This window comes from Carcharodon carcharias, chromosome 9 (assembly GCF_017639515.1).
Source record: "Carcharodon carcharias isolate sCarCar2 chromosome 9, sCarCar2.pri, whole genome shotgun sequence".
NCBI lineage: Eukaryota > Metazoa > Chordata > Chondrichthyes > Lamniformes > Lamnidae > Carcharodon > Carcharodon carcharias.
Genome location: NC_054475.1, coordinates 89,352,161 through 89,377,380, shown reverse-complemented (window position 1 = coordinate 89,377,380; position 25,220 = coordinate 89,352,161). Strand labels below are relative to the sequence as shown.

Below are 25,220 nucleotides of genomic sequence, written 5' to 3'. Positions count from 1 at the left end.
CCTAACAAATTTGATTGAAGTTTTTGAGGAGGTGACCAGCTGTGTAGATGAGGGTGGTGCAGTTGATGTAGTTTATATGGATTTCAGCAAAGCTTTTGACAAGGTCCCACATGGGAGATTTATAAAGAAGGCAAATGCACATGGGATTCAGGGTAATTTGATAAGGTGGATTCAAAATTGGCTTAGTTGTAGGAGACAGAGGGTGATGACAAAAGGCTGCTTTAGTGACTGGAAATCCATGTCCAGTGGCATATCACAGGGATCTGTGCTGGATCCCCTATTATTCGTCATTTATATAAACGACATAGATGACTATGTTGGGGGTAGGATTAGTAAGTTTGCGGATGACACAAAGATTGGCCGGGTGGTTAATAATGAGGTTGAGTGTCTTGGAAGATATAGACGGGATGGTCAAATGGGCAGATAAGTATCAGATGGACTTTAACCCTGAAAAGTGTGAGGTGATACACTTTGGAAGGAGTAATTTGACAAGGAAGTATTCAATGAATGGCATGACACTAGGAAGTTCTGAGGAACAAAGGGACCTTGGCGTATGTGTCCATAGATCTCTGAAGGAGGATGAACATATTAGTAGAGTGGTGAAAAAGGCATTTAGGACACTTACCTTTATCAATCGAAGCATAGATAACAAAAGTAGGGAGGTCATGTTGGAGTTGTACAGAACCTTGGCGAGGCCACAGCTGGAGTACTGTGTGCAGTTCTAGTCGTCACATTATAGGAAGGATGTGATTGCACTGGCTGGGGTGCAGATGAGATTCACCAGGCCGTTGCCTGGGATGAAACATTTAAGTTATGAAGAGAGGTTGGGTAGACTTGGGTTGTTTTTGTTGGAGCAGAGAAGACTGAGGGGTGACCTGATCAAGGTGTACAAGATTATGAGGGACATGGACAGGGTGAATAGGAAGCAGCTGTTGTCCTTAGTTGAATGATCAGTCACGAGGAGACACAAGTTCAAGTTGAGGAGCAGGAGGTTTAGGGGGGATGTGAGGAAAAACTTTTTTACCCAGAGGGTGGTGACGGTCTGGAATGTGTTGCCTCGGAGGGCGGTGGAGGCGGGTTGTCTCACATCCTTTAAAAAGTACCTGGATGAGCACTTGGCACGTCATAACATTGAAGGCTATGGACCAAGTTCTGGTAAATGGGATTAGGTAGGCAGGTCAGGTGGTTCTCACATGTCGGTGCAGACTCGATGGGCTGAAGGGCCTCTTCTGCACTGTGTGATTCTGTGATTCTGAGGTGGGAAACCATGCTATAAACGTGAAAGTTCAGTATTTGAATAAGGCAATACAATGTCTTATTTAACTTATTGTGCATGAATCTTACATACTACATGCTTTATTTAGGAATGATGTATTTGCATACTCCTGAATGCTCTAAAATTTGAAAAAGGAAGGTATGCTTCCAAAACTGTGGGCAGAATCTTACCAGCTTAGTCCCTGGTACAATGACGGGACAATTTTTGAGTTTGGAATCTGACTCCAGGCCCGACAGTTGCTCTTTACCAAAGCAAACCAATTAAAAGCCGCCTCCAGGCTCCCTGAAAATTTAGGGAGGGAGGGCAGGCTGATGTGTACATCTGGCAAAGGAAAAATTTCTAATTATAAGGTTCACAATATGTTTCAGAAAAACTCACCAATACTTGGATTTTTCAGGCTTCAGAACCCACAGGAATGGTAAGCAGACCTGGGTCATTCTTGCCTAGAGATCTTGCTGACAGATCTGCTGTGAGGTAACCTATCTCAAGGATAGGAGGGAAGAGGGCAACCTCTCCAATATGCAGATGAGCTTGTAAATGGCCAAAAAAGTCAGCAGCAGAAGTGTGGTCACATTAAGCTAGAGAGAGTGCACCAAAAGGATCCAGGACCTCAGGAGGGCATGGAAGATGGGTGGAATAGCAATTTCAGATGCCGAGCCCCATACTCTAACTTGCATAGCATTCTCCAGCACAGCATACCTCAGGACAACACACCTTACAGTTGCATTCATACCCTCTCTGCAGGCATCTCACACCCCTTCTGAAGAGACAACACTCACACTCAACCTCACCCTCACCCTCACCCTCAGCCTATTGGCCTCTTGCACCCAAGCTTCACAGTCTCCCCTCCACAAATGGTATCCTTTTTGTAATTCCTCTCCTTATAGCTGTAGAAGAGACCATACTACTTGGTGACAGACAATGACCCAGACAGAGTTTCCCCTCCACTGACAGGCACCTTGATGACCATTGACAATGTGTGCCAATCAGGTGCATTGGAAAGGTAGTCTTGTTCCAGGAGGCTGCAGATGTCAGTGGCAACCTGGCATGACAGCCTGAGCTTGCTGAGGCACTGGTGCTCAGACATATTGAGAGAGCTGATTCTCTGCCTATAGGCCTTGTGTTGGAGGCCCTCCTTCCACCCCATCTGCCCTGTAGAGTGACATATGGCTGAAGAGAAGGCAACTGATGCCGGTGATGGTGTTGCTCCTGCTGGAGCAGTTGGTGGTGGTGTAGTCTCTGTTCTTGACCTTCATCAGAGGTGGAAGGTGAAGCTGCATAAGCTGCTCTCATCTAGACCTTGGTGAAGGCTGGCAGCAGGGAAGTGCAGCTGAAAGTGAGTGAAGTGCTAGACAGGTGAAGTGCCTTCCAAGAAGTTAGCAATCACCTGTCAAGCAGTAAAAACACACCTGAGAGAAGAAATACTTTGCATAGCAGGCTCTCAATGGTCATGGCTGGAGCTTCAGTTTCACTGATCAAAGCCTTCCAGCTTGTCAGCTTTACTAAAATGCTCTTCCTGCTGTGCACTTGCCACAATGACGCTGGCAATTTGCTGACAAGTTGGGAATCAGGTTTCAAGGCTGGGAAATCCAGGATTTAGGGCTAAGGAACCACATAATTGGCTTCAGAGCAACCTCAACAAGCTCTTAATTACTTATCCAACAAAACCAAGGGAGTTCCCGCTTAGCTTCAATGCTGAACTGGGGAAAGCTGGATGAAGGTGAGATCAGATCAGGATCCTGACCCAGCATCACTTTCCAGGACTTTTCCATCCCAAACCCACCTCCAAAGGCCTGGGAAAATTCTGCCCTATGATGGGAAAGGTACTGTGGGTAAAATTTAATATTGAGTTGTGAAGAAAATAATTATTGTAAGTATACTGGGAGTCATGCTAAGAAGGACCATTCAGAAATACAACAATAAATTTGCTGACGTCTTTGCCTCTCCAATCTGCAGCATTTGTAATTGTGAGCATCCAAAATGTGAACCCTTTCAGAGATAAAACCTTCCCCCCGGTCTTGGAAATCATTCCATTAATCTCTCCAGGTGAGTGATTCCAGATGTAAATGCTTTTAGGCAATTTTAAAAGATGCAGGGTGAATCCATCTGCAGGGTGTGTTTCAGTTTTCATTGACAAGACTGTAAATTTGCAGCATATACCCAGAGGTGAGGACATTCTCTGAATACTAAACACCAGTGGGAGGAGACCAGATTTCAGTTATGCTTGGTGCTAACGTCTGACCTTTAAAAATGGAACAATAGATCTTGTCTCCACAAGACTATCATTACTTTCCTTTGGGAGCACGATAAAGGGAGACTAAAGGGTTTGCTTCCCTTTTCAAAATCAATAGGTCGGCAAGTGAATTCACGTAGTTACATTGATTAAATCTGAGGGCCAGTAATATGCTCCTATGTATCAATAGAGGCACACATTAATGGTCACTATATCCTAAAAATCACATGCTTTCATTTACTGGAGAACCAATAGTGAACAAGGCTGACCTAGAGCCAAAAGAGTTGGCTATGGATCATGCATCTGGGCAGAGCTCTGCACAAGACAGTATCACCTTTCATAAATCCCATTAATTATAAAAATATTATTGCTCTGGGATGATTCTCTAATACAGGAATATAGATTATTCAAATGATCAGTAAATAGGCTACTGAAACTAGGGGGTTGCTTTCAACTTGGAGCGGGGTTTCGGGTGAAGCACATATGCTAGACTACTATTATCATAGTATTTTAACCCCTTAGCCTCATTTAAATGTTGTTGGTCTATTTCCATTCAGAATGGACATGAAGCGGTTCCAGAGCGACTGCCGGTAGGCCAAGAATGAGCAGTCAGCTTCCAGGTAAGCAGTGGGACTGGTGCTTTATCTGCCTGCAAAACCCTGCAGGTTAAAATCAGAAGTGATTGGGCTCTGATTAGGTAACTAAGCTGCTTATTTTTAACTGCCTACCTGCCTGGTTTCTGCCAGAATGATAGGGTTAAAAACAACCCCTACGAATTAAATACTGCTATTAACAATCCAACTGGAGGAAATACAATTACCATTACACATTAACATGGACAGACAAACTGCACTACTCACACGCTCCAGGATTATCTCTTCGTATTTGTACATTCCATCACTTCCATTAGCCTAGGAAATAAATAAATATATAAATTTCATTATTTCAAACATCAGATGAGCCACCTTCCTGAACTACTTCCAGTTTTATGTATTCACTAACTTCATGTTCCTTAAAAAGAAGCAATACTTCTAATGTGAATTACCTGTTCAGTTCGAAACACAGTTAAAAAGCTATTGAGAACGAATCTTTCCTCAAAGGAGATAATTTCCAACCTGTCCAGCTAATAGAGATTTGGCAAATCAGAATTCAAATCCTGGGCAGTGCTGAATCTTTCAGTTATAGCTGAACACTGAAAGTAAAATTCAAGAGAGGGAAATATGCCTGTCCACATGTGGCTGATCTCATAAAGATGAGGGATGCATTATCAAAATCTGTTTTTTACTGAATTTCTGAGAAGGGTTGAGTCGCTACTTTGTTTTGAATAGAGGAATTAATTGGCATTCATCCATTCAACAAGCTGAAAGCATAGGGAAGAACTTCCTCTTCATTTCAGGACCATAATCTGGAAGAAAGACTGATTCTATAACTTAGTACTTATACAGTTACACTCACAGCAAACAAACATTTAAAATCTGTTTAGGTGGCACCTTGGTGAATGAGTGGGTAGAATATGGTACTGAGTCACTGAGCTTTACAGGCCTGAAGGATCTCAGGCTTGAATACTGGTCTATGTTGAGTTAGCTACCTCAATATTGCAGGGTTCAGGAGATAAATATATTAGCCAAGGTGGGTATTCCTGACAGTTATGCTGCTAGAAAAGGTAATATATGGAAATTCAGGAAGGGTGGGGTTCGGTTCAGCTTTCAACACCTCTCTGGTCAATAAATTAACTAATAGCCATTGCCTGGTGTTGTAGGATGGTCACTGGCTAGGATACTGCAGGCTGATCTCTGCAACCCACATCCCATCCCTCCACAGTTGACATTTAATGGCATTACCATTGCTGAATCTTCCACTATCAACATCCTGGGGGTTACCATTGATCAGAAACTGAACTGGACTAGCCACATAAATACTGTGGCTACAAGAACAGGTCAGAGGCTAGCAATCCTGCAGTAGGTAACTCACCTCCTGACTCCCCAAAGCCTGTCCGGCATCTACGAGGCACAAGTCAGGAGTGTGATGGAATACTCTACACCTGCCTGGATGAGTGCAGCTCCAACAACACTCAAGAAGCTTGACACCATCCAGGACAAAGCAGCCTGCTTGATTGGCACCCCTTCCACAAACATTCACTCCCTCCACCACTGATGAATAGTGGCAGCAGTGTGTACCATCTACAATATGCACTGTAGAAACTCACCAAGGCTTCTTAGGCAGCATCTTCCAAACCCACAATCTCTACCGTCTAGAAAATCAAGGGCAGCAGATACATAGGAACACCACCACCTGGAAGCTCCCCTCCAAGTCGCTCACCATCCTGACTTGGAATTATATCGCCGTTCCTTCACTGCCACTGGGTCAAAATCCTGGAATTCCCTCCCTAACAGCACTGTAGGTGTACCACAGGGACTGCAGCAGTTCAAGAAGGCAGCTCACTACCATCTTCTCAAGGGCCTAACCACTGATGCCCACATTCCATAAATAAATAAAAAAAAGTTGTCTAATGAGGTGAAAACTCTAAAGATTCCACTTTCCAGTGAGATGCGTGAAATTAGAAACAAATTCCAATGATCTTTTTGAAGGGGGATCTACATCTTTAAACTTTGGTATTATGCTTTCTGACTGAATAATTGGGATCTCCTAGATTTTCCATGACAAATGTTCATTCTACTAATGTTCAGTGATAAAAGTAACCTCCATGGTCTGCTATATAAAGGTGAGATGAAACAAGCAGTTCCCTACATCAAATCAACAATGTTTGGGAGATGAAATTTGATGCAGAGAAGTGTGAAGTGATATATTTTGGTAGAAAGAATGAGGAGAGGCAATATAAAAAAGGATACAATTCTAAAGGTGATGCACGAACAGAGAGACCGGTGCAGCAAATATTTATGGTTCCAGGAATGAGAGACATTAGTTACGTGAATAGACTGAAGAAGCTGTGCACAGCAGCATGAGCATGAGCTGAGCAAACAGAGTGCCCATAGTTCTCCTTAACATCGTCAGAAAAAGTGGCCAGTTGAATCACTGAGAAGTCAACCCCTCACTTATGGGATGCAATTGAGAAGGGGAACATCACTGAGGAGTGGAAAAGCTCTTGTCAGTCTGATGCTGGAATAGGTGAAGGTGGGCAGGTTACTCTTGCATTATTCTCTCCTCATCCTGCAGCAAAAAAGAGCTTACAACAGTCACAACATGTCTCATATGGGTGGGCGGTAAAGCTGACTTGCACAATCTGACACTGAATGAAATGGTGGTGCTGGACATGTGAGGGTGCCATTGCAGCAGGCTGTAGATTGGAGGTTGTGAGGAGCAGAGTTATTTGATTGGTCTATCTTCAGGTGAGCATGGAGGAGTTGAGCGTCCCTGCACAGTCATTGTTGGCCTCCTTGATGGGGGGAGACTTCACAGAAACAGCACTATCACATTATACCTCTGCACCATCCACCAGCACAGTCTCACTCACCTCGGTTGAGTCAAGATTAGAGTGGGGAGCAAAGGGTGAGTTACAATCATCAATCACCAGAAGGAGGCGAATGAGGCAGAATCAGCTGTGAACAGTTCCCTTTGGAGAACAGAAGAGGGATGCAGTAGTACTTCACTGGGCAAAGAAGATGGATCTCAGGTGTCACTGTTGGCCGGGGCTGCAGCTGAATTGTTGACACATAGGCAAAAACAACTTTTGACCTGAAGTAACCTGAGTCCAGTCACTGGCCTGTGCTGGCTGGAACCGGTTTGAAGTAGCTGAGTTTCATGAAGAACAAAGGGAACGTGATAAGACACAAGTCCTTATTTAGAAAAGGAGTAATGAGGTAATGCTACCTAAGTCCTTGGGACAGAGCCAATAAGGAGATGCCACAGACTAGGCAAGCAAGCCTAAACCAACAGGAGAGAGACAGCACAGCTTGAAGAGTAATAAGAATGGAGAATCTCGGACGTGGAGCCACCGAAGTCTATGGAGAACAACCATTGTGGAAGTGGAAGAACCTACGTCAGCAATGTGGAGATGACGTTGAAAGGGAGAGAGAATGGAATGCCTGGCCAGCGTTAGCTCTCCTTTTTGGGTATTAGCTTTTATATTCTGTGACCACTCAGGGAGTGCCAGAGAAACCTAGTGGGTGTGCATTTAGATCCTAGTTTGGGTATAAAACTGTATAGCCTGATGCAAACTGCATGTCTATATCTAACCAGACGTATAAGCTATATTATATGATCTAACAACATGAATGAAGTGAATTTAGAGTTAAGAAAGAATTGACTCTTCTCCTCTTTGTACTAAGCCAATAACCGTTACCGGTGACCCCTGGTCAACATCACAAACGAGAAGGGTCTATATGGATCATCAGAGGCAGATGAGTTTCCGAATGTTGGAGATTCCTGAGGCATTGTAGAGCCTCAGAAGAGTAATACCTGCAATTCATGTGCACCCTTTCAATAGAGTGTCAGCCATGACTCAGTTGGTAGCACTCTCGCTTCGAAGTTGCAAGGTTCTAGATTCATGTCGACTTCAGGACTTGAGTACAAAAATCAAGGCTGATACTCCAATGCAGTACTAGGGAGTTCTGCATGCCAGAGGTGCCATCTTTTGGGTGAGACATTAAACTGAGGCCCCATCAGCCTGCTTGGATGGATGTGAAAGACCCCGTGGTACTATTTTGAAGAACAGAGGAGTTATCCTTAGTATCTTGGCCAAGATTTATCCCTCAATCAACATTACAAAAAATATCAAATTATCTGGTCTGAACTGCTATAGTCCATCTGGTGTAGGTACATCCACAGTGCTGTTAGAAAGGGAGTTCAAGGATTTTGGCCCAGTGATTATAAAGGAACGGTAATATAGTTCCAAGTCAGGATGGTGTGTGGCTTACAGGGGAACCTGCAGGTTGTTGTCTTCCCATTGATATGACCACAGCAAATGTTAATTCCTGCACGAACCAAGTCCCAGATGGAAACTTGGCTTACAGGCCATACCCTTTTATTTGTATTTTGAAAACAAAAAGAAGACATACTGATCTCAGCAGCAAGAAGTCCAGTAAAACTTCTAGGATTTTAAAAGTTAAAAGTAAAAGCTTTATCAACAAGGGCAAAGTAAAAGAAAATTTAAGCATACAAGATTACAGTTGCACAATTAAGCTCGATCTTACAACATATTCGTCCCCCAAAAGATACTCTACTTGGTCAGACCTACAAGTAAATACCTTCCAGGCAACACTCCCTTTTAGATGTTTAACTATAAAAATCTAGTAATATTACCCAAGGCAAATTGCTGTAGCATTAATAAAGGCATTCCACATGACCTCTAACTCTTTTCCACTCGGCTGTAGAAATTCAAAATTTCAGAACTGACTGCTTGTTGCAGCCCAAGACTTTTCTGTTTTGACTGGATGGCTGATTCAAACTGCATCCTCTCCCAGCCCAGAGCTCCAGCTGCTACATCTCACAGCTCCAGCACAGCAGCTACCGCAGCTCAAACAGCTCCACAGCTCAAACAGCTACCTTAAGTTCTCCACAGTAACTCTAAAATACATTTTTACCCCTTTCATCTTAGGTTCCATTGTTCTCACACCTATTTGAAACTCAAATCCTTCCATATATAAGATCTTTCATGTTTTTATCTTGTCTTTGCTTTCAGGTCAATAAAATATAACATCACCACTTCTATTTACCTGTGGAACTCCTGCAAGATGTAAACATGTTTCTTATCACTTTTGACTTCTTTTTGATATTCAAACAAACTCTCAACTTATCTAAAAATGCAAATGTTAGATTCAGCCTGTTTACTTGTACCTCAAACTTATTGCCTCTATCCTTTTCATTTTAAACCCCCAGACAACCTTACTCCTATCAATCTCTGTCCAGCTTAATTAAATCATACACCCAGCCACAGCCTTTTTCACAGAATAACACAATATCCCCCAAAAATATTTTAAAAAAACATCCATTTCTCGCACCATGTGTTGACTGCATTTGTTCTTCTAGGTGGTAGAGGTTGCGGGTTTGGAAGGTGCTGTCTAGGAAGCCATGTTGAGTTGCTATTGTGCATCTTGAATATGCTACATGCTGTTGCCACTGTGCCTTGTTGGTAGAGGTAATGAATGTTTATGGTAGTGGTTGGGGTGCCAATCAAGCGGCTGCTTTGTCCTGGGTGGTGTCAAGCTACTTCAGTGTTTTTGGAGCTCCACTCATCCAGGCAAGGGGAAAATATTCCATCACACTCATGACTTGTGCCTTGTAGATGGTGGACAGGAGGTGAGTTACTCGCTGCAGAATTCCAAACCTCTGACCTACTCTGACAGCCACAGTATTTATATGGCTGGTCCAGCTCAGTTTCTGGTTAATGGTAATCCCCAGGATGTTGATAGCGGGGATTCATGAATGGCAATGCTGTTATGTCATTGGGGAGATGGTTAGATTCTCTTTTGTTGGAGATGGCCATTGCCTGGCATTTGTGTGGCATGAATGTTACTTGCCACTTGTCAGCCCAAGCCTGGATATTGTCCAGGTCTTGCTGCATTTAGACATGGATTGCTTCAGTGTCTGAAGATCCGCGAATGGTACTGAACACTGTGCAATCATCAGCGAATGACCCCACTTCTGTCTTTATGATGGAGGGAAAGTCATTGATGAAGCAGCTAAGGTGATTGGCCCTAGGACACTACACTGAGGAACACTTGCAGTGATGTTGTGGAGCTGATATGATTTGCCTCCAACAACCACAGCCATCTTCCTTTGTGTTAGGTATGACTCCAACTAGTGGAGAGTTTTCCTCCTGATTCCCATTGACTTCAGTGTTGCTTGGGTTCCTGGATGCCACACTTGGTTAAATGCTGCCTTCATAGCAAGAGCAGTCATTCTCACCGGACCTCTTGAGTTTAGCTTTTTTTGTCCATGTTTGGACCAAGGCTGTAATGAGGTCAGGAGCCAAGTGGCCCTGGAAGAACCCAAACTAAGTATCAGTGAGCCAGCTAGTGCTGTGTAAGTGCCACTTGATAGCACTATCTGTTGTAGGGTGCTGGAAGCTTTTCGGTAGGCCTTAATAAAGTCTTTGCAGTCTTAAGTATGTATTTATTAACTACAAGAACTTTGTACATATCTAAGTTAAAGGTTCAAGCTAGGAACTGTCTCCATGCTTGTTTGTGCACACAGCTCTGTCCAACACTAGACTGACCCCTAGGTGTGGGTAATGCATTCCCTTACATCACCGTATGGGGGTAGTGTACTTATGAAACAGGAATGGAACAGCAATCACCTATCACCACAACTGCCGAATCGACAAACAGCCATTCAATAGCAAGGAATGGAAAAAGAGGATAAAGAGATACCCAGTTACAAGAAAGCAACCAACAACCAGAAAAGCCTCAGCCTCCTGCTTCGGTGACTGTTGATGAGGTCAACACTGCAGCCACAAATGCTGCAATTCCCAGCCAGCATGACACTGCTACAGATGATGCTGGAACCAAGTAGCAACCACCTATTGCCAATAGCACACAACACAGCCAAACACAAAGGTGAGCTTACTAAAATAACATATTTAAATTGTAGCCGCGTGAATTGTTCTCAATGCTTGCAGCACAGGACTGCTCCAGTGAAGGCATGGCCCCAAAAGCTAAGAAGAGTGCAGCTCTCCAATTCAGTGACACATCCCTGGGATGTCTTTTGGACACTGTGGAGGCTTGCCGCAATGTTCCCTACCCTGCTTTGGCCACAGGAGGCCCATAAGTCTCACCACTCTGGCTTGGGAGGTGGTGGCAGCGGTGGTCAGTGCCAACACTGCACACATGAGGTGAGCCATCCAGTGCAGAAAGAGGATGAATGCTCTCATCCATTCCTCCAGGGTAAGTTAACCACTTCATCACTCTCAACACACATCCACAAGGATCTCACACCTTAAGAGACAACACCACTAACATCCTCAAATCTCCATCAGGCTCATATCTTCTGGAGCTCAAGTCCTCATCCCGTGAGGACGTGGACCGTGCCTGCAGTGATGGTGAGGTCATCAGCAAACAACCACGTTAAATCCTGCACCAGATGATCCCTCTCTCAAATCTCTCTCTCCCACTTCTGACTCTGCTGCTACACACTAATTACCTCTACTTTGGTTCACAGGGAGCTCTGCCAAGCGACAGACACTCTCAGTCAGCCAGTCCCTCAGATCCATCCAGGTCCTCACCTCCAGTGAAGAGGACACCTCCTCCATTGAAGAGCTGGAAATAAGCAGCCTGGAAGACCTGTCACAGCTCTTACCCACACCCTCCACCAGCACAGAGACATATACACCTCGGTGGGACCTAAATCTAGAGCAGGCTTGGGTTCACAATCTGTTGGTCACCATAGGGACATGTGTCCGCAGCAGGAGGAGGTTCTGCCAAGCTCCCCGGCACTCGGAGGATGGCTGAGGAAGAGACATCTGTGAGGTCCAGGTCAGAGAACAAGCCGCTGGATTCAGCCTTCTAGCTTATCATGGAGAGTCAGCAGGAGGTGGGGGAACATCATGCAGAGCTATTGGAAGCCCTCAACGGACTGGCACGCGAGTAGGAGGAGTGCCTCCATCTGATCTCTGATGAAGTGGTGCCCATGTGTGCATGCATGGTCTCCATGGGAAGGAAGGCGGAAGCCATGGAGACCCTGGTCCAGCAGAACCCAGAAATGCGGCAGACCTGCCTTACATCGTAGTAGCAAAGGGTGAGCTCCTGTAGTGGCAATGCGAGAGGGAAATGAGGCAACTTAATGTCCCTCCAGGTGCTCCTTCCCCTTAAGGAGTCTGGCTGGGGCCCTCTGAAGGGAGGAGGAGTGGCAGCTGGACACCCTTGGGTCATCAACTCAGGAATCTCAGAGGCTGTTCACTCCCTCCAAGTCTGCTTTGCCTGTGTCCCCTTCAAGCTCGCCCTCTGTCCCTCCTCTCCCTGGGACATCTTTCCCGCTCTGAACTTCTTCCCTTACACCTTCCTCCCCTGTTACACTTACCTCCTCAATTGCACTATTCCCCCCCCGTTACACCCTCCTCCCTCCCCGTACTCCCTCCTCCCCACCCTGGACACCTTCCTTCCCCCTCCCAGCCTCACTCCCCTGACACATTTACTCCTGTCCTCCCAACCTCACCCCCCTGACAACTTCGCTCCTTCCTCCCAACCTCACCCCGCCGACACCTTCATGCCAACCTCCCAACCTCACCTCCTGACACCTTCGGCCCCACCTTTTAACCTCAACCTCCCAGTACACCTTCCTCTCCCACTCACACCTACACCTTCCTCTCCTCCCCCAACCCGTCTTTGCTGAACACCCATACCAGCCCATGGTGAAGTCCGTGAAGTTCTGAAGCATCAATGCAGACCATGGAAGATGGTGCGAGTCCATGGTGAAGTCCGTGATGTCCCGAAGCCTCAACGAAGTTGAGGCTGTTGCTTGGAGACCTCCCACCTTCCGAGTGCTGCTTTGCGGCAGAGCCATTTGCATGAAGATCCACCTAGCATGCGATGCATGTGTTCCTCCAGGGTCCCATAGTTGAAGGGCTCCAGCATCTTCTTCTCCTCAGATATCTGCATTCTGAGCACAGCCCGAAAGGTAAGTCCTGATTTCTGCATGTCATGCTTGTCCAGACAGGTTCTGGTCTGGCGTGTTTTCCCGCCGGCGTAACGGTAAATCAGATCTGAGGGGAAGATTCCGATCGGGCCTTACCTTGCATCCCATTAGTAGTAAAGTGGGTTCACGCTGGCCTCCAGCAGGATTGGTGATCTGTCACGATGTACACCACCGGATGATCCTGCTGTGATTTCATGCCATGTGAAACTGATTTCTGCCCCCCCCTGCCGAATTCTACCGCCCCCCGCCATGATACCTGTCTCCAATGGGATGCGGAAAATTCTGGCCAAAGGGTTTACCTGCACTTGCCAGTTTTGGTGGGCTCCCGCTGCAGTGGTGCTCGTGCTTAGCCTTGGAAGAATTTTAAACACTGGCTGCTTGGGTCAACTAGCTGCAGACTTTTCCCTTTCAGCGCAATGCTTTCGGGTCGTGAAAGCATCGAATCCTGGCATTTGGTCTTTAAAGCTGATTCTTTAGCTGTGATTTTTTCTGAATTAATTAATTAATTTTGTTTTTGCTCTCAGAGCGAGCTCGGATGCCATGTGCTCAGGCATCGACTTGGGAATCTGATATTTCTGACAGAGTTTTTGAACAACAATTGCTGGCCATTGAACTATTTAAATATTTCTCAGGACTTGTTGTATCCTGGAATTTAAAAGTTTTAGTTCATTCCTGCTACGCCTGCTGACTCTGCACTTTGGGAATTGAAGCTGGAATTCCAAGAGATCTCTTGGAATCAACTGCTGCAGTGAGGAATTTTAAATTTCTACCTTCAGCTTTCAAGCCTTTCTTTGGAGCTTTTCCCTGGTGATTTTCCTTTGTGTGTCTACTTCTCGAGCTTTTCTTTTGGTCAGAATGCTTCTTCAAATTTTTTTTAGTCTTGTAGGATTTTAGCTTTTCTCTGCATTTTTTGCCAGGTTTAGGGTTTTTCCATTCACTGCCACCATATTGTAAAGTGTTGGATACTGTTTGGTAGGTCTTAACGAAATCTCTGAAGTCTTAAGTAGGTTAATTGTATGCATTTATTAACTACAAGAACCAAGTCCATATATACAGTTAAGGGGTCAAGCTCGGAGCTGTCTCCTTGCTTGCTTGTGCACACAGCTCTGTTCAACACTAGACTGAGCCCAAATATGGTCATATGTTCTTTTACATCATTGTGTGGGCAGTACTATACTCAGTCCCACTTTAACCTTATATCTGCCAGACCCTTACACTGCATTGTCGATGCTGGTGATCGGGTGTAGACTGATGTTGCCGCAATTGGCCAGATTGGATTTGTCCTGTTTCTTGTGGACTAGGAGTGTGGCTAGTTCTGGAGCACAAATCTTTAATACTACAGCCCGGATATTGACGGGGCTCATAGCCTTTGCTGTATCCAGTGCTTTCAGATATTTCTTGACATCAAATTGAGTGAATCAGCCAAAGGAGGAGCACCCTGTTGAAGTGGGCATGGACACAAGGCGCCACACCATTAGTTGCATTTTTGGGTCACGTGGATGAAACATTTTCAATTTGTTTGGTCACTTACTTCTTCTTTAACAATGATAATAGCTTATGATCTTGACTAGGCTCATATATTATTAATGCTTGATGTCAGAGTAGAATGCAGGTTAAGTTGGGAGGGTAGTCCGGGTAGGGGAGAATCCCTTGGTCTGATGTGGTTCCATGGTCAGTGATGTGGGAGAATGTTGGCAATGAATACCCAACTCTCAATGTATTTGGGTGGCAATGGAATCCTGTAGATGTATGTGCTTGCTGGATAATTTCTCCGTCTGATAGAAACTGAGTTTCAAAGGCTGAGAGACGCTCAAGTGAAACATTGCTGATTCAACATGTCACTTGCAGCCATGTCAGCCTGCTGATTGCCATGAGGCTGGGACCTCCTCGATGCTCCTCCTCTAATTCCTGGGCACCTGGGCCCCATTTGCCTTCCACTTCTTCCTCCTTCCCATTCTCCTCCTCTGAGGAAGAGTGGAATACCTGGTCCTCCTCTTCATCTGACTCCAGTCCTCTTTGCATAGTCCTGTTGTGCAATATGCATAAAATGACTACAATACGAGACCCTGGTTGGCTCATCTTGGACAGCACCACCCAACTGGTCAAGGCAATGGAAGCACATCTTCAAGATGCCAGTGGTCTGTTCAATAAATTCATGTTAGTAAATGGTTTTGGTTGTAACACCTCTCTCCATCCATCTCTGGATACTGGACAGTCATCAGGAGCCACCTCCTCAGGATTTTAATTCTTATCCTCGTGCACCTAACCACAGAATCTGGATGTTGACCTGTAGAAGCATCTGGGACTCTCGCAGGATGAAGGAGTCATGAAAATTTCCCAGGAGCCAGGAAAACACCTGAAAGTTGCACTTCCTGTAGTTATAGCCCAGCTGGACATTCAATGAGTGAAAGCCTTTTCTGTTCAGGAATCTGGCTGAGTGGTCAGTAGGTGCGATTGTGAATACAATCAATGACCCTGAACCTGAGAGAATTCATTAATGGTAGCAAAGCCTAAAGCACTCTATGCCTGTGCTGGCCCACCTGTTTCAAATGGTAGGGCATCTGTGACCTGCCTGATGGTGTGATGAGCTGCCAACTGTGAGATGCCAGCAAGGATTGCAGCTGAGCCTTGAAACAACCCAGAGGCATAAAAATTCAGTGCCACAGTGACCTTGACAGCTCCAGGTAGGAGTCTGCCATGGGGACCTTGTAGACCAGAGCGCAAATGTCCAAGACCAGCTTCCTAAATAGCTGAAGCCTCCTACAGCACTGGTTCTCTCTTACCTGCAGGTAGATGACTCTTGGGCAGCACACAATGTCTTGGGTAGCACCTTCATCCTTTTGGAGCCTTTCTCTGAGCTCCTCTGGCCTCCTGACCAGGAGGATGCATCTGCTGAAGCTCTTATTGCTATTCTGTCCAACATCGAAGTAACCTGCTTCCATTTCAGCTCCCTCAGCTGACACTGATTTGGATAGCAGGGCTTCCTCTGACAACCTCTGCTGCCTAAGTGATGTCAGCAGCCTCACATCCTCTCAGGAGGTACATCACTCACTGTTCAAAAATGCAAGGCTCTCAGTATGAGCAATGGCAGCTCTGTGTCTTGGTTGATCAGCTGAGCATTATTCTCCAGCTCTTCCATGTTCACCAGTGCACCCATTAGCCTGCATGGCCTGCCTCTGTGTTCATGACAGCTGCACCCTGATGTGTCCCAGACACTGCATTTTTCCTGTGCCTGCCGATGAAAATTTCAAACAGCTCCTCTGAGGCTGTTAATGAGCTTATCAACGAGCTCAACAATCTGTTAATTGAAAGTGTGTGGGTTCCCAGATACCCCCACCTTTGAAATTGTGTCATTTTCTGGAGACGTTGAGATCCAGTGACGGCACCCAGGAATGCAATTTTCAATGCGTGCCCACCCCTCTGTTCGCCTCATTGACAATTGAAAACCCATTCATGGTGTTTCTCCTCCTGTCCACCTGCACTTGTCATGCCTCCAGCACTATATTCATCACTATGGATTCCTTTCTCTACACTGGTGTTCACTTTGAAAAAATTTACATTGCAGCAATATTGCTAAGTGCAGCTTCCCTTCAAGATAAAGCCTGCCTTTAAAGAAGAGTATGTGGTCTGCACACGACACTGCTGGGCCCTCCCGCTGTGTGCAGAGGCAGAGGTAGTGAATCATGATCCAGTGCCAAAAAATGGTACTAATTGATTTCTAGCCCTCTAATATTGCATTATACATCAATGACCAGTTAAACTTAAATTTCTACAGTTTAACATCTCAGGAACCATGGTACTCCATGAAGCAATTGATTATCTCAATCTGTATATATTCCTGCATCCCATAATTCCATTCATATCCAGGTATCAATGCAACGTTTTTTAAAGGTTCCACTGGCGTGGTAACAATGTTTTAGATGGGAATGAGTTCCAAATATTCATTTATTTTATGGGGTGGGGGAAATTTCCTTCCAATCTTTCAAATGTTACCTGAGATCTTTTTATTTATTTTTTACTTGTGTTTTTTAGTTTTGTGCTGAAAATCTGTTACACATCATCTCAAGCACATTATCTAATGGAACCCAGCATTATATATCTAATTGATCTCATCCTCTTCTTTAATTAAACTGTGTAAATCTGTCTTCATAATTTAAATGCTTAATTCTCTAATTTCTCTTCAGTGTACCAACATTCCTTTGAGATTCACATGTTTAAAACTGCATGCAATATTCCAAATGTGGCTTCATCAATGATGTATACAAGGCATAATAAAATGCCTTTCTCATAATAAAATGCTCTTGAGATGTATCTGAATATGTGACTTGTTTATATTAGTTTGGATTTGACTAATCAATCTCAAACCCTTTCATTTTTTGCTAAGGGACAGCATTTAATTGCAGATTGGTCTATCCTCTATTGTGGGTTTACCATTGGACGTTCAAGAGGACTGGATTTCTCCCAACTAATGTGACTTGGCATTGGCCTTGTGAAATTTTCTTATATAGAGTTATTTGAGGGTAGGTTCCCAGCACTACTTGCATCATTTATTGTGGAAGTTGGTGGGGGTGCTGCTGGGGGGTGTTGCTGGTGGTGGTGGAGGTGGGAAGATATGGAAATATAATACTGATAGCATCCAAAAAGATAGACCAGTAATTACATAGGAGCTGGGGTTAGCCAAAAGGGAGGAAAATGGGCTTAAGGTCCCTAGATTTTTTTATTCCTCCAGAGGTTTTGTTGTCCAAAATAAGACAAAGGAGGAAGGACGTATTTGGCAGTGAAAGAAGGAGGCCTACCGGTATGCTGCCAGCCCACACAGGAAGAAATTGGCCATAGCAGTGACAGCACCTACAGCAAGTCCAGCAGGTTACTCAGTAGTTCAATGACCTCACCAAGTTAGCCAAGGCACAAGGAGACAGCCATGCCTTGCAAAAATGCAATGGAATAAGCATGCTTCACATTTCCATTCATAGTGCCCACTCTGTGATGAACACTACCTATATCTTATCTGTAATGTTTACAAAGGACAATTTTCGTAGCTTTCTCCTTCCCCTTTGCTCATAGCCTACTAATAAATGGCACAAAATATTTATTTGTTTCCTGTACCAGTTACCACCCATATTAAGGAGTATTTTCTCAAGCCTGAGTTGTATTTCATAAGAAGGCAAGCACAGGAAGTTAACCCTTTCTATTTTCACCTTAAAGCATCCCAGAATCCAGAAATGGAAACTGCATAGAAGGTGGATCCCCTGCCTCTGACTTCTCACCCCTTAAAGAAGGAAGTGTTGAGCACATAGAAGAGAAAAACAGTGGGAGATAGGGAAGTAGCAGAGGCCGGACAGGAAATTTCTCTTCTCATGTCTGTTTAGTTCCGATTGTTCAAATGAAATCAGACGCTACCATATATTATGAATGTGTCAGGTCAAAACTTGGCTGCATGTGCCAAGACCATTGTGCACTAGCAGCAGCACACTGAGAAGGACATCAAGAGCATTCTTATCTCCTTCACCATAGCCTGGACTGAAAAGTCGGTGGCCAACGCATTTCCGCTGTTACTGGCTGCCCTGCAGCCACTTATGCGAGGCGGATCTTCTGCCCCTCAGTTGGGAGTAAGCCCTGCCTCGGACAGCTGCCAGCCAACCTGACTGGCCAGCAGCTCTCTAGTCCTAGCAGCACAAGAAGCTGCAGTGGACAGAACTGGGACTGCAAGCAGTCCCCAGGGTGTAAGTCCCAGGAGTCCAGGACCAGGCAAGTGTGGAGATCTCAAGGCAGGGAGGGGACTTGAGGCCCAGGAGGGTGAGGGAGGGTAGAGGGGAGCGTTGGTGCTGGAGGATAGGCTGGAGTTGAGTGAGTACCCGCAGGGGCCAGACCTTGACAAGGTAGGGGTGGGTGGCCAAATTTGAAAAGAGGCTGTTGATGGAGGTGCCCCCCCAAACTCCCCTTCCCTCCCGAGACCTGAGCAAGGTCGCTTTCCGGCCTTCTCCCCTTACCATGAACTCCTCCCGTCAGCCTGAAAATTGAGGCTGGGCAGGAAATGGCCCTTTAAGTAGCCATTAATTGGCCACTTAAGGACCTCAACTGGGAAAGGGGCAGGGGAGTTCGCCCATCCTAATGTAAATTTTTGGAGGGATGAGGCAGGAGGTAGCCCGGTAGAAAGGCCACCCAAGGAAATTTACGTGTCCCACTGTCTACAAACCCACAGGGGAATGTAAAATTCTGCCCCATTTTTGTAGTGCCTTTTCCGATCTCTTGCTTCCAAGCACAATCCCACAGACACCTGTGTGGTATGTAGAGAGACTGAACTTAATACATAAGATGATACCCTGAGTAAGAAGGGCCAAGATGAGCTATGGGTCAAAGCTAGGAGGCATTTGCTGCTGACTTGAAAGTCAGGACCAATCAGGTGAGGGCCATCCTGAAGCAGATCAGAGGTCTGGTATTTCAAAAGGTGTTGTAGATCATCAATCATATATTCTGAGCACTGGGGAAATTGCTTTTGTGGCAGTATGATGGATATGTGTATCAAGAAGATATAATAATGTTATTGAAAATTATTTTAAAATAGAGTTCAGTGGTGTCTGTGTCTATGTATGTGTGTGTGTCTTAGTTGAATTAAAGCCAGCTGGTCTAGAGACTTTGATGTATAGAGGAGAATTAGGTTTGAAATCGTAATTGGGTAAACATAGGGAAGTTACAAGGTGAAGTGAAAAGGGGGCAATTTGCATTTTTAAATAAACCATTCAAAAGAATGTGTGAAATATCACACCTAGCCAGAAGAAGCTAAACAATTGGTTTATTTTTTTTTCGAAAGCTTACATTGGTACTATGAAAGGGGATTTATAGTTAGAAGATGTAAAAAAAACTAGTGATACAATGAGCATTTGCATTCAAAAAAGAAAATGTGTATAAAGGAAGAGAAGGCTTTTGATAAAAGAGGAAAGATTCCAAGATCTAAAGGCTCCAGCCTGTAATCCTCAAGTCTGTCGGTAAGGACCCACAGCTGAAATAAACTCATTTTGAATGCGACTGTTCAGGGTATGGTTTTCCAGGGGTCTGTTTAAATCTGTATTTTAATGTTGCCTTAACAGAGGTGTAACTAGGAGTCAGATTAATTTGGAGATTTTTGTAGTTATTATAGTAGTAATTTTGTAGACATATGTATGTGTTTACGATCTTTCTTGTATTAATAAATGCTTAATTTAGTTTCTTTAAAAATCTCTTGAGACTCGATGGTCTTATTACTACTGAATTCAAAACCTGCATCTCAAAATATACAAATTGCAAAACAGGCTATGACAGTTGTTTCAAGTTTCCCTCTGGGATTGGAACAGCTCAGCATTAATCATCGGCTGTGTCATAATAGTGTGTTCAGCTATAAATCAATTTGGAAATGTATGATATCTGTAAAACAATAAGCAGCTGAGGTCCGTCAACCAGTGGAACTAAGATCAACTAAGTAGCGTTTGGTATTGCAGTTGCAACTGCTGCCATAAATGCTATGAGTGCCAGATTGGAGAGGACTGTCTCAGAGCTTCAATGATCTGATGCTTTAGATCCACAGCAAAGGTGACATATGCCTCCTGACATGGCCTGAAAGGAATTACTGATGCAGTGACTGATGCTGGCAAAGGGATATCTCTGATCCAGTTGGGCTTCAGGTCCAAGGCAAACAGGTGGCATAACTCCTGCATTACTTCATGAGGGAAATACATCCTTTTATAGCAATATTGATTGGTAAAATTGAGATATAACCACCTTAGTCTATAAAGAATGAGGAGGGTATACTTGTAAATACGTTTATGGTGCTTGATCAGTCAGGCCTCCCAGTGTCTCCATCCTTCTCATATAAAAGGTAAAGAGAATCCCTAAGGGAGAAATCATTGCCTCGTATGGTAAATATATAAAGGTGAAAGCAATGGTGGAGAGGAGAGGTTGAGTGAAATGAAGCAGCCAAAGATTAAAAGAACAAAATTTGGAATTGGGCAGATTTATAACAATAAAATTCATTGCCGCTATGTTCAAGATTCTACACAGGAAAAGAAAGGGCTATACTTGATACATGGTGCTCTATGGGGAACAGACTGAGAGAGATCTGACAAAAAAAGGAAGAGCCTACAATTATGTACCACCATTCAGATCCTGCAAATATCCCAAAATGCTTCGCTAAAGAAGTCATTTTGAAATGTAGTCATCATTGCAGTGTAAGCAAATATACTAGCCAGTTTCAAACTGTGGCATGAGATCTATATTCACTTGAGCAGACAGCTGGAGCCTCAGTTTAATATCTCATTTGAAAAAAATGGCGTAATTCCCTCAGTATTTCACTTAAGTACCTGCCTAGTTTAGGTTTCTGGAGTGTGGCTTCATCACACAATCTCTTGTGTCAGACATGGGAATACAACCACTACACCAAGATTGACAATGGGCATGTCATCAATTGACAAAACAAATAAAATGCTGAGCTTTAATGCCAAATCAATAAAGTATATCCCTGAGGCTGTCATGCTGACGTTGCATAGTGCTTTGCTCAGATAGCATCTTGAATACTGTGTTCAATTTAGCTCTGAATACCGAAGCACAAAGGAAACATCCAAGTTCTGGAAGAGGCGCTGAGAATTGTTACAAGACGGATCTCTTGTGTCAAGGATGAGTTGTGAGAAAAACTTAACCTTCTCAGTGTGGAAAGAGGTAATCAAGGTGGGGTTTTACAGAGGTCAGCTTTGTGTCAGCTATGGCTTATTCTCACCTCTTCACAAGGCTGCGGGTTCAAATTCCACTCCTGGCTTGAGCACAAAAATCAAGGCTACCACTCTACTGTAGTACCAAGGGAGTGCTGCACTGTCAGATAAAAAGTTACACTGAAGCCCTAACTGCCTGCCCAGGCGGATTTAAAGAATTTTATGGCACTATTTTGAGGAAAAGCAAAGGACTTATCCATGGTGTCCTGGCCAATAGTTATCCCTGAATCAACATTGCAAAAACAGATTATCTGGTCATTATCATATTGCTGTTTGTGGGAGCTTTCTCTGCACAAATGGCTGTTGTGTTTCCTACGTTACAACAGTGAATATGCTTCACAAAAGACTTCATTGGCTGTAATGTACTTTGAGACATCCAGTGGTTGTGAAAATCACTATATAAATGCAAGTCTTTCTTTTTTAGGTCTATATGACATTAAGTGAAAATCAAAAGATTAACCATGAATACTATTTCAAATGAAGCCAAGATTGCAACAATGGGACATAGGGATGCATTGGTAAGAATTATGGCTAAGATTTATGAAAGGAAGCACTTCTTCACACAAACAGCTATTGATAACTGGAATTTTCATCTGGGTTAAGCGAGTGCAGATAAAAGACCTAATCACAAGCCTAGTGAAACAGGACTTGCAAGAGGTTAAATTTGGCACAATGTTGTACTCAAGCGATCTTCAATGACATTGCATCCATTTTCAGAGGTGCTTTTTGGGCAGTGTGTGAGACTCTTGCCCATACAGGCAAAGGGCCTCTCTAAAAGGTAAACGTTGGCTCCTATAATATCATTCAGACCCCAAGAAGATTTTAATGGGAACTTGCACTTTCACTGATCAGGCAACTTACTAAAAATGTTTGATTGTGTGATTCATGCTATTGCCGTTCAGCTAGTTCTTCCTGGCTGATAATGCAAAATGGCTGATAGCTGCATTACCAGTCACTTTTATTCTGCTGTGGAAAATAAAATTATGCAGAGTGCAAAACAAGATGCCAGTATGTTGGTACCTGGAGCCTTGAGTCCAGTTGCAGTCACTAAGGCACGAGGGAAACATTCAAGTGTTGTAGATGGTATAGAGAAAAGCCACAAGACTGATACGTAGGTTGCAATTTTGGCCTAACCTTCTTGTTAGGAAACTGACAGAATCAGATAGTCTATTGAAGTCAACAGAGAGTAACATTGGGCAGAGTGAAAAATGGGCATTCCACTTGATCCTTTGGATTTCCTTCCCAGTGAGTTGTGTTAAAATTACTTTCACACCATAGTATGAGTTAGAGGGGAAGTCAGTGAGGCTTGAATTTTTCAGCCTTGAAGGAGGCGACTGAGAGACAATCTTATCAGGTTATATAAGGTAATAAATGGTACAGAAAAAGGTAGATCCAGAAAACAATTTCAAATTAAATTGCAAATGAGAGCAAAAGGCCACATGTTGAAAGGCAAATTTAGGATTGATGTCACAACAAGTGGCAAATACATGAAATGGCTTAGTTTGCAAAGGTAAGACCCTGGAATCAATTAAGAAATAATCAGATGCTGTGCTAAGGGTTGGTGTCTGGATGTTTTTTAAAAATTTATTCTTTTATGGAATGTGGAAATTACTGGAAAGGCCAGCATTTGTTGCACAGCCCAAATTGCCCTTGAACTGAGTGCTTGTTTCACAGGAGAGTTAAGAGCCAATCACATTACTGTGGGTTTGAAGTCACATGTAGGCCAGACCAGGTAAAGATGACAGATCCCCATCCTGAAAGAACATAAGTGAATCAGGTGGGTTTTTAAACTTGGTGGTACAGAACCTGAGTATTGCTGAAAAAAGGACATGCTGTTGAAGCGTTTCATCTTGCACTCATCAGGACGGATTAGCAAGAATACCAAATTTCAAAGGGAACAACAATTTATGCCGCATGAGAAGAGGATGTTAATTGGTTGGCATGTAGGCTCTGATTGGTAGAGGCACTGCCATGGAGAATGTACCAAGGAACAGTTAAATGCCAAGCTTTTGTTTAAATTCAAACCAAGCAAGTTGATTCTGATTGGTCAAAGCACTGCATGGGGAATGAACCAGAGAATGGCTGTCCCCCGAGCTTTTGTTTAGGTAAGGAAGGTGCAATGCATTAACATGTTCTTTCTGTTTGCAAAGGATAGGGCCCTGTAGGTGAATATATGTAGCTTCTAGCATGTATCAATGAGCCACACTGCAAAACCTGACTGATAATCTAAAATTGATTGTCAGTGTAATTCTTAGAACAATCAGGATTCTTTAGCAAGTGTCGCCACTTCAGGAAAACCAATCCGGTGACAGAAAACTATGAACCAAAGTCATCCCTTCAATCTGTTTACAAGGTAGTCACTCCATCTCCTTCACAGTGAATTATAATAAGCAAAACAATGTAAAAGGACTTACATAAGGCCCAGAATCCAGAGAATCAGCATTCACAATAATGGGAGGAGGGTTTGCCTGTAAAAATATAAAGCACAACAATTTTACTGACTTCTGCTCCACAGTAACTGACTGTCAATACATAGGGCTGGATTTTCACTTCCAAGGTGGGTAGCTCGAGTCAGGAAGTTTCTTGGCACACCTGCCTTGGAAAAAGTGTCCCGAATAACATGATTTTCCCTCGCAGTGGTGGTGTGTGTGTGTGTGTGTCTTTGTGTGTGTGTGTGTGTGTGTGTGTGTGGGGGTGGGGGGGGGGGGGTAGTGAGAGAAAAGTGGTGCTAGATGGAATTGGGCCCACCGCGTCAGACACAAATCGGAGGCGGCCACAGGGGTTGCTGTGTGGTGAGGCAGATTGATTGAAAGGCATGCTTGGCTAAGACCCCAAGCATCCATAAGGGCTTTAGTTTTGTTGAAACAGATGCATAGAAAGGAAAATGTTACTTGATTGATAACTTTACAAGCTTTCTAATCTGTGATCTATTTTGTCACTGGCTCAATGTTTATTTACACAAGATAAAGAGGTATCAAGTGCTTATAATGTCTGTTATTAATACTGTAGAAGTCTGGTTGATGGACACCTTTATAGGGTTGTTGCAGCAGCATTTGTTTTTTTTTTAAAAATTATGAATTGCTGCTTTTTAAGCATTTCCATATATGCCATTGTTACTCTAAGGTTCATTGGTTCTGTACAGAGAGTAGACTGGGTGAATATGCATGGATGTACAATAAGTTGGGATGGAGGGTATGAGAGGCCACTGGGGGTGGGTGGCGGGGCAAGGGTTGGCATGGAGGTATGAGGGGCCATTGGGGGTGGGTGGGGGCATGATAGACTTGAACAAGACTTTTTGAAGTTAAGTTTCACAAGGTTCCTGCATCCATACTATGGTTGACGATTCCTCTGAGGGACCGTGAACCATGAGTACTCGAAAAGCAAG

At 44.0% G+C, this 25,220-nt stretch overlaps 1 protein-coding gene across 1 annotated transcript in view; it reads right to left on the bottom strand.

Moving 5' to 3' along the window:
* dlg3 (discs, large homolog 3 (Drosophila)) overlaps nt 1–24,289 on the bottom strand; it is a 237,362-nt gene extending 213,073 nt beyond the window's left edge. Inside the window, exons 1-2 of the mRNA XM_041196283.1 lie at nt 24,250–24,289; nt 4,370–4,420 (exon numbers count right to left, since the gene is read on the bottom strand). Of these exons, the coding sequence (XP_041052217.1) occupies nt 4,370–4,402 (33 nt within the window). The 5' untranslated portion in view covers nt 4,403–4,420; nt 24,250–24,289. The remainder of the gene's footprint in view (nt 1–4,369; nt 4,421–24,249) is intronic.
* Nucleotides 24,290–25,220: the final 931 nt, after the last annotated feature.